General features: G+C 42.5%; 1 protein-coding gene across 1 annotated transcript in view; it reads right to left on the bottom strand.

Annotated features, from left to right (window-relative positions):
- The window catches only part of SNX29 (sorting nexin 29), a 472,917-nt gene that overhangs the window by 320,961 nt on the left and 139,021 nt on the right, over positions 1-12,935 (bottom strand). The window contains exon 15 of the mRNA XM_030578064.1: positions 6,375-6,457. Within this exon, the coding sequence (XP_030433924.1) occupies positions 6,375-6,457 (83 nt within the window). The remainder of the gene's footprint in view (positions 1-6,374; positions 6,458-12,935) is intronic.

Raw genomic sequence — 12,935 nt, forward strand, 5'->3', positions numbered from 1 at the left:
CGACACCATCACAGGACCTAACCAGATCAGCCACACCATCACCGGTTCATTCACCTGCACGTCCACCAATGTAATATATGCCATCATATGCAAGCAATGCCCCTCTGCTATGTACATTGGCCAAACTGGACAGTCGCTACAGAAAAGGATAAATGGACACAAATCAGACATTAGGAATGGCAATATACAAAAACCTGTAGGAGAGCACTTCAACCTCCCTGGCCACACTATAGCAGACCTTAAGGTGGCCATCCTGCAGCAAAAAAACTTCAGGACCAGACTTCAAAGAGAAACTGCTGAGCTTCAGTTCATCTGCAAATTTGACACCATCAGCTCAGGATTAAACAAAGACTGTGAATGACTTGCCAATTACAGAACCAGTTTCTCCTCCCTTGGTTTTCACACCTCAACTGCTAGAACAGGGCCTCATCCTCCCTGATTGAACTACCTCATTATCTCTAGCTTGCCTGCATATATATACCTGCCCCTGGAAATTTCCACTACATGCATCTGACGAAGTGGGTATTCACCTATGAAAGCTCATGCTTCAAAACGTCTGTTAGTCTATAAGGTGCCACAGGACTCTCTGCTGCTTTTACAGATCCAGACTAACACGGCTACCCCTCTGATACATGATTCAACAGTAATTTTAAATGGACAGTGGTCTCACTCCAGCTTTTTATAGAAGAAAGATAATCAGAAGTTTACACAGACATCGAGTAATGTGGTCAGAGAATTTTAGCACAACATGTTCCCTCCTCTGCTCCCTACTTTGCCTGGTACAAGGAGTGCTGCCTGGGATCTCATTCAAGTCAGAATACAGCTGTTTTGGCAGAAATGCAATTGTCCAAGCCTGTTTATATCCAGGAATCAAGAGGGCCACCCAGAGGGGGAACAAGAGGGGCAATTTGCCCCAGGCCCCGGGCCCTGCAGGGCCCCCAAAAAACTCTCATGGGGGCCCCTGGAGCAGGATCCTTCACTTGCTCCAGGGTCCCCGGAAAACTTTTGCGGGGCCGGGGCCCCCTGGAGCTTCTTCTGCTCCGGGTTTTCGGTGGCAGGGGGTTCTTCCGCTCCGGGGCGGAAGGACTCCCTGCCGCCGAATTACCACCGAAGTGGGACTCGCCGCCAAAATGCCGGGTCTTCGGCGGTAATTCAGCGGCGGGGGGCTCCCCCCACAGGTCTTCGGGGCACTTCGGTGGCAGGTCCTGGAGTGGAAGAACCTCCCGCTGCCAAATTACCACCAAAGCAGGGCCCCCCCACTGCCACCGACTCCCTGAATCCTCTGGGAGGCCCTGAGAATCAAATAGATCTTGAATTTGACTCTGAAGTGTAAATCTCACCACAGTTCCTTTAAGAAACTGGAATTTATTGCAAAGACGTACTATATTATTTACAGTTCAAAAGATTAAATGAACTATTAATAAGCTCCACGCTGCAATAGGTGATGTGTAAATATTACAGCTAAGCTTTCTAGTTGACCATTCTGTATAAGGAACAATAGATTGACTGTCATGAAATAGATAAGCAATAATGTTGACAGGATTTAAGATAATGTTTTATACGCACACTTCTGTGAAGCACGAATTGGAAGGTCAAGCTCTTCCACTGCCCGGGAATGTGCATGTGACACTACTATAATCCCACAACCAGGAGTTAGAAGACCTTTAAGTAAATTATTATAAAACTCTGGTAAATGAGATTTAGCTAGTTAAAGCGAGATGTAAAACTACATAGGTTTACTCATCTATACCATGCCCATCAACAAAGCATAGGAATATTACAATACCCATCACCTAACAAGGTTTCTCCCCATCAGGTTAAAGTACTTTTCATAAAGGGAAAATAATTCCATATGGAAAAGGGGCCTTTCTCTTCAAATTATAAGTGATTGTTGCACTTCTTGATAATGCATACATATTATACAAACCAATCACTTTCCAAATAGGTTGTTTACACTCACCTTAGAATTTGGTGGGGCAGCTAGTACAGCCACTCCCCAACACCAACATGGTAACAGATTGGGACTAAGGAGAGAGGTGGGGAAAAAGCCTCGTCCATTAATGGGACCAAAAATGGTATTACTCATTCCATTGCTTCCGCTCAACTGATTATTAACCTCACTCTGGTTTAAGATGCTCAATATTACACCATGGTATTACAGAGTCCTAGTAAGCATTAGTATCTGTACCAAATATTACTATTTTAGTCCCAAAATGAGATAAGTTCAACCACAAAACATATAGTTGAATGAAATGCAGAGTCCAGACCAAAATTCTTTCAAAACGGTGAAGATGGCCAAGAGGGTCAACAAACCTCAGTGGACCTCAGAAAATGTGTTTCATTACAAGATATTCAGACCAGAGAATACATCAAGTAAAACATTCCCCACCTTCACAACTGGGGAGGCTTTCTTTCGAGTTAGGAGATATTGCCGAAGATATTCACAGAGATATTGCTGTAGAAAATATGTCTTTTATTATTATCCTAGGTGTCTGTTGTATGCATTGTCTCTCCTGAAACAACTTTAGATGTTGGTTCTCGAAAACAGTTTTAGGTATCAAAACGTTGCTGGTAACAAAATGTTGCTGGATTGGACAAAACATTTTTGACCCACAGATTAGCTACTGGTTTTCATTCTTCATTCATCGACAGCAATGAAGCTGTGTCAATTAACACTAACAGAGAACACGGACCAACTTTTTAGATATGGTTTAAGCCCATATTTAGAAGTGCTTTAAAACAAGTGAAAGAGTTGAAAACAGTGTAAGTACCTTTTTGCCAAAGTTTTAACATGTCATTGGTGGAATACTGGTTTCAGAAAATGCCTTTAAAAAAAAAAAACTACCAAATGTGGGATCAAAGGATAGATGCGATAAGGCAGTGCCAGAATGCTGCTTTTAGCCTCTACAAAGCCAAACATTTCTTCTGCATGGTGTACAGCTGCAAGAGATTGAATTACAGCAACAACTCTTGATGCTAGCAAACAGAACTGTGGTCAAGTCACTTGAGAAACAAATCATAGGTACATTGGCAAGCTTTAGAGTTTAAGGCAAAAAGGGACCATCAGATCATCTACTCTGACCTCTCATATATTACACCACCATGACCGAGCACCCACACACTAAACCCAATAACCAAAATTAGACCAGGTATACAGCCCTCTGGAGACTAAACTATTATGTGCCAGAGGCAGAGGAAAGGAGGAACTGAGCTGTACCAAGGCCCCTACAATGGCAGGGAACTGATTAAGTGAGATATACCCAGACAATCCTGGCAAGTGACCAGTATGCCACGCTGCGGAATAAGACAAAAAACCACCACCAAAAACCAAGGTCTCTGCCAATCTGACCTTGGGAAAAATTCCTTCTCAACCCCACATATGGTGATCAGTTAGCCCCTGAGCAAGTGAATAAGAATCAGTCAGCTAAGCACAGGAGAGAGAGAAATCTCAGTGCCACCTCAGAGCACTGGTCCAGCCTGTCCAGTGTCCCATTTCTATTCGTGGCCCTCTCTGATGCTTAAGATGAAGGAGACCAAAAAACTCCAGAATACGTTGGAGGTGAGAGAGGAGAGGAAATATCTGCACTGTAAAAAAAAGTGCAATCTACACGTTGAAGCATGAAAGGCAAATATTTGTAATAAAAATAATATAAAGAAAGCACTGTACACTTCGTATTTTGTGTTGCAATTGAAATCAATATATTTGAAAATGTAGAAAAACATCCACAAATATTCATAAGAAATTGAAATTGGTATTCTATCACTGTTTAACAGTGCGATTAAAACTGATTTAAAAAACTGTCATTAACTGAGTTAATTTGTTTTGAGTTAACTGTGATTAATTGACAGTCCTAATAGTTGTACATTTAGCTGTTTTCCAGTAAGGGCAGTCTTTGATAATTGCAAAACACTACACCACAATATTAATTTAAAGAATTTCACTACAAGAGTAATCAAATTCTTTCATTCACAAAGGATGCCAGGAAAAAAGACTCAGAATGTAAGGATTCAAGTTGTGTATGTCAACGGAAAATACTTCCATATTTAAAGTACTTAAAAGAGCACTGAAAAAGCTTTTACTGCGTGTCAAGAATTTTTTCCCTGCTACTTTAGTTCTCCAATAAAAAGTTTCAGTTACAAAAAACAGACATTTTTTTCCAATCTCATATTACACTGCAAAGGAATCCAATTTTCAGTTCCACATAGGACACTCAAAAAAGTCAAACAAATCTCAGCTTCTCCAAATGTCCCTTTATAGAATAATATGATATACATGTGACAAATGGGAGAAGCTTCACAATCAATCTCTATGAGTCATTTAAAGGTGCAAATACAGCTGATCTAGTGGAGGATGAAACAACTTTACCCTTTGTCCTACTCCAACAAAAGTGTAGTCTTCTAGACTTGTGTCCATTTTACCTTACTATTAAACCTTTCATCAAAGCCACACACACGAATGCACTTCTGAGCTTAAATCCTCTTAACACAAGCTATATCTAGTACTGGCACTCTCACATGTTTTCAAGGATATTATAAAGAGATAAATGCTGACTCCCACAATGATCTCTCCCACATTCTATTCAGGACCAAATAGACTGAGGAACTTTGTGTGCCACCAGAAGGAGGATCACTGGAAACAAAAACAACACAACGTTTTAAAACACCCTCATCTCCTCATTAGCCAAAATTTGCTTAATTCGAAATAAAATGGGTTCTTACTGAACACTTGTAACATCAGAGGTACTAAGCTTACAAACATGTTAGCTTGCTGGAGATGAAACCTGCCCCATTCTAACTACAGCAGAGTCCTTTTTATAGGCACCAATTGGGGACTGAGAAGTGCATAAACCAGAAAAAATCTGTAATATTGAATATCTCAAAATTATAGAAGGCATGATGCATACCTGACAGTCTGATGCACTGCATCACTGTCTTGTTCTTCAAGGTGACATCAAGTGCATTGAAGGCATCAGAATGTGAAAGGATGTCAATGTATTCTTCACTGGCATAAATTTTACTGTATGATATTTTTCCCCATCAGGAAAAAATGATTTCTATAACTGGGTTAGTGTATGAAACATCAATGTTCTACTGTATCACACATTTTTTGGTCTACCAAAAAATATTCCCTAGTTTGGCAATTATTTAGGTATTTAAATAGTCTCAGCATAGTGGTATGAGCACTTCCCATATATCTGAAATAGAAAACACTTACTCTCTACTCCCAAGTTGAATCATCATTATCAACAATCTATTCAATCATCTCTCATTACAACCATTCCTCCTTCAACATAATGGGCACAAGTTCATAAAAACATACCTCAAACGTGTGCCATCCCCTTATATATAAATATCATTTTAAAACTCTGCAGACACCTTGACGCTCCTCTACTTGAAAAGTGAAAGACAACTTTTTTATCTATATTCCTAATGGAGAAAAATTGTCTTGTCAAAGAGAGGTAACCTAGACCTATTCTTGCAGTGAGGATGCCTTGCAGCATCTCCCAGATTGGGAGATGTCACTTAAGGATTTCTTCCTCATTATTATTAGAGTTTAGGAGCTCTCATCATGAACCTGGACTCTATTTTACTATGCACTGTATCAAAATAACAAAGACAGTCTCTGACAAAATAAAAATTAAGTGCTTCAGCACTGTCCTTTTGCTCTGGACTTGCAGCTGAAGCACGCTCCAAGGTCCTCTTTTAAACTTTTTTAGATGTACAAGTTAGTTTTTCATTTTCTACAGCACAAAGTCACAATACCCTATGCTCATACAGTCATATGCGTTTCTGAGCTGATATGATTTAGCTGGGGATTGAGCCTGCTTTGAGCAGGGGGTTGCACTAGATGACCTCTTGAGGTCCCTTCCAACCCTGATATTTTATGAAATAAGCATTCCAAAAAAAAAAAAAAGGCATTTTCAGATAGTACTTAACTCAGCTGTAGAAATGATGACCACTTTAGACAGAGATGTAGTTAACTGTCAGCTCTTAATAGGACTATGTCTTCCTTATAAGTCTAAACATCGCCTAGCACGCTTTGGGCAGTACTGTAGTATAAACAATAATGGAACAAAAAAAGACACCTGACCTTGGACTCTGTGGAGTGTGTACCTCACCAACTTTGCAAAGCATAAAAACTTTAGTTATCTAAAATATTCAAACCATTGTAACAGCTTGCCTCTTTCTACATTATTATTAGCCAAACATTTCACACTAATGCATGGCTTTTATTTCCCTTCAAAAATATTTTCTACAATGTCTCATAATCAATAAATTCTTTACTAATGTACAGCAATTTTTGTCAATAATGATCGAATGATATATGCTATGTGTCTTCCCTGTATAGATTTTTCTCCTCATTTTCTCCTTACCTTCTGCTGTTTGACCTTCTCTTTTCAGCATCTGGACAGCTCCCACATACTTCTTGAGTTGTACTTTCAGCACTTCATTCTCCCTACAGGTACAGCAGTACGAAAAAAACATGATTACCAAATATAAAAGAAGATATCATTTGTTTCAGATGTGAAATGGGTTAAAAATCAACATTCATAAATATTACTATTTTCTATCTTCAAAATGAAAAGCAGTAACCTGTAAAGAGAATTACCACAAAGCTAGTATCTAATGTATATGTCAGTAACATTGCAATAGGGAAACTAGTTTTCCAGTATGAGGGAAATATGTGGCCGAGGGAAATATAGGCCAATCAATACAATATAGTAGATAATTTATACCCACAGCTTCTACATTACTTTCTGTCTATATTAGGCATCTCTAACCACATATCCACCATCATAATAGATCTAAGTGACTGTGGCTTGCATGCCAAAAGTACAGCTGGTTAATAATTGAGGGTGGACCATAAACAAAGAAATGCAGTGGTTCACGTTACATACTAGTTATTTTATTCTGTTTTTCCTATGGTCTAAATATTTACTGCTGAACTAATAATTTATTCAGAACTTGAAACTGACTATACTAGAGAAAGAGACTGACAGTCCTCTTTGTAAAAAAAATATTCGGAATGTAATTTCAATGTATAGCTGCTAATTGAGAAAAATTTAGTAAAGTGTAAGTTACACATTTTTATTCTGCTATTTTTCAAAGTTTATCTTCTACTTCCTTATTATTTTCAATTGGAGAAGCAAGTATTTAAATGTCCCACTATTTGGCTACCACTAGTGACACTAAAAGCTTTAGTTAAGGTCTGAAATAGAAAAGGACTGTAACAGCTTAGATTTCAAACAAAGATATAAATCAGCCACCCCTTTGATTCATTCAATCTCATTAATTCAATAGAAGCATTTACACAGAAGAATCAGAATTTAACTTTGTCAAGTGAGTGAATACAGAAAACCCTTATGTAATAACGCTTCCAGATAATCTCATTCAACGTGGCATGAAAAGCACTTCACACTGCAAATATTTTGGAAGTAGACTCCCCCTGTAACAAGAAGAAACTTGGCTTCCCAATAGTTCCCTCAAAACAAGAGGCTTTTTTCAGTATAGTAGACATCTGTCATTCTCAAACTACAGATTTATAATGTGAGGCCATGCAGAACAGTCTGCCACAGAAAATTAGAAACAAAGATGCAGATTCGACTGTTCAGAAAGATTGCTTTTCTGAAATAGACTTACAAGGTGGAAAAGCCTTGGAGGCACATTCTCCCTTAGGCCAGGTCCAGACTAGAGCTTTAAATCGATTTTAAGAGCTTTAAATCGATTTTAAGCTGTAACCGTCCACACTACAGAGTGCATAAAATCGATTTTAAGGGTCCCTAAAATCGATTTTGGAACTCCATCAAAACGAGAGGAGTAACCCCAAAATCGATTTTATAAAATCGATTTTATGCTAGTGTGGACGGAAACAGAAGTTAATGGCCTCCGGGAGGTATCCCATAGTGCACCAGTGGCCGCTCTGCACAGGGAAAGGAACTCTACTGCTGGCCAGGTAAACAGGAAAAGCCCCGGGAACTTTGAAACTTCAGTTCCTGTTTGCCCAGCGTGGAGCTCTCAGCAGCAGAGATAACAATGCAATCTCCTGAGAATAGGAAAAGAGCTCCAGCATGGAACACACAGGAGTTACAGGATCTGATAGCAGTATGGGGAGAAGAGTCAGTGCTTTCAGAACTGAGGTCCAGCAGAAGAAATGAGAAAACCTTTGAAAAGATTTCTAATGCCAGGAGACAGAGAGGACACAGCAGAGACTCGTTGCAGTGCAGGGTGAAAGTGAAGGAGCTCAGACAGGCGTATCAGAAGACCAAAGCAGCAAAGGGCAGGTCAGGATCTGGCCCCAAAACATGCCGCTTCTACAAGGAGCTGAACGCAATATTGGGGAACTGTGCAACGACAACCCCCCCCTTGTCTGTGGATTCAGAGGTGGGGGTAGTGATCTCTGCCACTGCCGAAGATTTAGAGGACAGCGAAGATCACGATGAGGACCAAGAGGAGGACGAAACAGCAGAGAGCACAGAGCATTCAATTCCCCCTAACAGCCAGGATCTTTTCCTAACCCTTACAGAAGTACCCTGCCAGCCCTCTCAAGCCAGTAGCACAGAAAATGATGCTGTGGAATTGTCCTCTGGTGAGTGCACTTTTTTTATTAAAAGCGTAGGCTGAATGAATGCAAGCCTTTTTTACTGGGTGATTTGCCATGAGTGCCTGCATGCAGTAGCTGGAATTAGAGTTACTGGAACAGTCTGTTAACATGTCTGGGAACAGAGATGACCATTCATTCCTTTCTTCTGTGCTGAGCCAGTAAATGAAAAACCTTTCCTAAAACAATGACCCAGGTGGTGGTTGTTAGAAAGCTGTTCATTCCTACGGGGTGGTGTCTCCTAGCACTTGGCCAGCATGAATCATCCCTATTAACTGCCATGGCAGAGGGGGGATGGGGTTAGGTAGATGGCATTAAAGCTAACTCCAAAGTGCAGCACAGATGATTGTGGGAGGGAACTTGTATTTCCCTGTGCTGCACCTTTTCCATGGCTTAAGAAAAGAAACCAGTGTTTTTCCTCAAAGCGCTTTGCCTCACTACTGTTCATGCTACCTGATAAAAGCAGGGGGTGCAGGGTACTACAAGCCACTGCACGGTTCACTACCAAATAACTTACCATTGTCTCCGGACACGGTCTGTGTGCTCCCCTGACCTGCGGCTGAGCTGAAATCTCAGTCCTCAGCCACAAGCAATAAGTATTAAAAGAATCCTAAGGCGACCTTGTGGTAAAGTTACATGCTCAAGGTACGGTGAATAGCGCAGTTCACTGAGAAAGACTGTATCCATTGTTCTATGAAATGTCTCTTATGATTCTTCTATCACTCTTTCCACCCCCACCCCCCCGCACAGCTGCACATTTCTCCAGCCTCCCTCTCCCTTCTCCTGTCCGACGGGGAGGTCACATAAGAAGGCTAAGAAAAAAGAGGACGCGTGAGGCGATGTTCACAGAAATTATGGCAGTAACCCGTACTGAGAGAGCTCAGCAGGGGGACTGGAAACAATTGGTCGCAAAGTACAGGGAGGCTGCCAGTCAACGCGAAGACAGGAGGGATGCTAAAAATGATTTCAGGTGGCAGGAAGATCAGCGCTGGCGGGCAGCAACGCTGGATCTTCTTCGTGATCAGACCGACATACTCCGCGATATGCTGGAAGAGCTGCGTGGTCTCAGGTTGCCTCTGCAACCCATGTATAACCTCCCTCAGTACTCACCCTGTCCCACACCTTCCAGAACCAGGCGTGTAAGAACGCGTGGGGGAAGGCTATCTGCACCAGCCAACTACACCCCTGTGGAGAGTCCAACCAGAAGGCTGTCATTACATTGAAAACCCCTTAATGTTATGTTTCTTTCCCTCCTGTACTCCTCCCAAACCTCTCCCTTGGCACCATTTACTTACTTTACTCTCAGGACATGCTATGCAAAGGCAGTGTGAGGGTGGGTTGTTAAAGAAATAAAGCATGCAGCTTTGCAAAGCTTCAGGGAAGCTAGTTTGCAGCATCAGGAGTAAACACATGGGAAGATGGGTAATACAGGGAAAATAAACAAAGCAGTCATACCGTACCATGGTCCATGATAAATCTTGTTATGTCTTCTCTGATGCGCCTTCTTCTTACCAACCTCCCTCCCCCTTCCTCCAAACCTCCCTCACTCCCTTCCCCGGAGAACCCCGAGTTATGAAATGTCATGCACAGGATTGTAACAGCAAGCATGATGATTGATTTGTGAAAGGGTCTGATTTTTAATAAAGAACTCAATTTCTTTAACAAATACCAGTAACTTTATTTTCAATAAGCAAGCAGTTAAGGAAGGGTGCAGGGAAGCTCGTTTGCAGCAGCCAGAGTCAAGACATGGGGAGGTAGGTAATAACAGAGAAAAAAACATACCAATCACACCGTTCCCTGGTCCATGAAGCCACTTCTGGGCTTCCTTAACTGACTGTGTCTTTCCTTCCTACATCCCTCCCTAACCCTAGCCATTTACTATTCTTCTCCCAAAAAAACCCTATTACTGTAATTCTATTCGCAGGGTTCTAAATGCAAGAGGGAGGGTGCGCTGCTTACAGTGACTGTCTTTTAATAAAGAATTCAATGTTTTCCACAGACACAGACGGCTATTTTAATTACCGTAAGCAAGCAGTTGTGGAAGGGTGCAGGGAATGCAGCTTGCAGCAGCAGGACTGAATACATGGGGAGGGTGGTAATCAATGGAAAAGAAACTCAGCATTCAAACTGTACCCTGGCCCATGAGGAAGCTACTTTTCAGGGCTTCTCTGATGCGCACAGCATCCTGGTGTGATTTTCTAATTGCCCTGGTGTCTGGCTGCGCATAATCAGCGGCCAGGTGGTTTGCCTCAGCCTCCCACCCCGCTATAAAGGTCTCCCCCTTACTCTCACAGAGATTGTGGAGCACACAACAAGCAGCAATGACAAAGGGGATATTGGTTTGGCTAAGATCTGAGCGAGTAAGAAGCGTTCGCCATCTTCCCTTCAATCTGCCAAATGCACATTCTACCACCATTCTGCACTTGCTCAGCCTGTAATTAAACAACTCCTGAGCACTGTCAAGGCTGCCTGTGTATGGCTTCATTAGCCAGGGCATCAAGGGGTAGGCTGGGTCCCCAAGGATAACTATAGGCATTTCAACATCTCCAACTGTTATTCTCTGGTCAGGGAAGTAGGTCCCTTGCTGCAGCCGTTTAAACAGTGTAGTGCTTCTGAAGACACGTGCGTCATGAACCCTTCCTGGCCATCCCACGTGGATGTTGGTGAAACGTCCCTTGTGATCCACCAGGGCTTGCAGCACCATTGAAAAGTACCCCTTGCGGTTTATGTACTGGGCGCCCTGGTGCTCCGGTGCCAAGATAGGGATATGGGTTCCATCTATGGCCCCCCCACAGTTAGGGAATCCCATTGCAGCAAAGCCATCCACAATGGCCTGCACGTTTCCCAGAGTCACAATCTTTCGAAGCAGCAGCTTAATGATTGCTTTGGATACTTCCAGCACAGCAGCCCCCACAGTAGATTTTCCCACTCCAAATTGATTACCGACTGACCGGTAGCTGTCTGGCGTTGCAAGCTTCCAGATGGCTATTGCCACTCGCTTTTCCACTGTGAGGGCTGGTCTCATCCTGGTATTATGCCGTTTCAGGACAGGAGAAAGCGAGTCACAAAGTTCAAAGAAAGTGCTCTTACGCATGCGAAAGTTCCGCAGCCACTGCGAATCGTCCCACACCTGCAGGACTATGCGGTCCCACCAGTCAGTGCTTGTTTCCCATGCCCAAAAGCGGCGCGGAACGGGTAGAACCTCCCCCAAAACCGTCAGGAGCTCCAAAGTGCAGGGGCCCGGGGTGTCGGAAATCTCGTTCTCCAAGTCCTCATCACTGTCGTCCCCGCAGTCAAGCATTCTCTCTTGCATTTCTGACTCATGGTTCAGCACGGATAGCATGAGAATGCGTGAACTATTTACAGCATTCGCGATCAAGGATAAGAGCACTCCTGGATCCATGCTTGCTGCAAAATGGCGTTTTCTCACTGCAGCCAGTAAAAACCGCGCGAAGTGACTGTGTTCCGCTGACAGGAAGGGAGGGGGTGAGGCTGTACCCAGAACCACCCACGACGGGGATTTTGGCCCCATCATGCACTGGTGTAGTAACCCATAATTCCAAAGGCCAGGGACCCATGCAGGAACTGTGGGATAGGTACCCGGAGTGCAACGCTCAGGGAAAAGATGGACGCCAGGGAACATGGACGCTCAACATCGATGTAAGTAGCCCTAGTGTGGACGCGCAAAATCGATTTTATAAAGCCTGCTTTATAAAATCGATTTTAATAACATCGATTTTACCCTGTAGTGTGGACGTGGGCTTAGAGGAAGCATGCTAAATTGTACATTTGGCAGTTAGACTGGTTACGGGGGGAAATATGCAATGCCTCGGGCAGTCCAAATAACAGTCCAAAAAAGGCAGTCCAAAAACCTTTAAAGAGTTACAACTATCCCAATAGATAGTCCTCTCAGGTCCCTACAGAAGGGTATCTTCTGTAGGAGTGCTGCCCCTCAAGATCCTCTTCCACCCTACTCAAAACAAAGGGCCGCAAATTGCATTCCAGCTAATAGCACTATGCCACCGAAAGATATCGTCAACAGAGTCAATACTAAATTACATTGAACTCTTTTAATTATTTGTTATGCAGGATGAGGAAAGGGGACATTAATGGGAGAATGCAATACTAAATTAACCTTTTTAATCTCATTGCAATGCCAATGGAAATAGGATGAATTTGAAACTTTAACACTCTTTTAGAGTTGATATGGGGCTATGAAACCTGGACAGGAACACACTACTTGAATTATTTTAAATATTGTCGATAGCATGAAATTAGGTGCCAGCAATTGCAATTAATCCTGTACCACACAGCAAGCAGACTTAAATCTCCACAG

The sequence above is a fragment of the Gopherus evgoodei genome, chromosome 10 (genome assembly GCF_007399415.2).
Source record: "Gopherus evgoodei ecotype Sinaloan lineage chromosome 10, rGopEvg1_v1.p, whole genome shotgun sequence".
NCBI classification, from domain to species: Eukaryota; Metazoa; Chordata; order Testudines; family Testudinidae; genus Gopherus; species Gopherus evgoodei.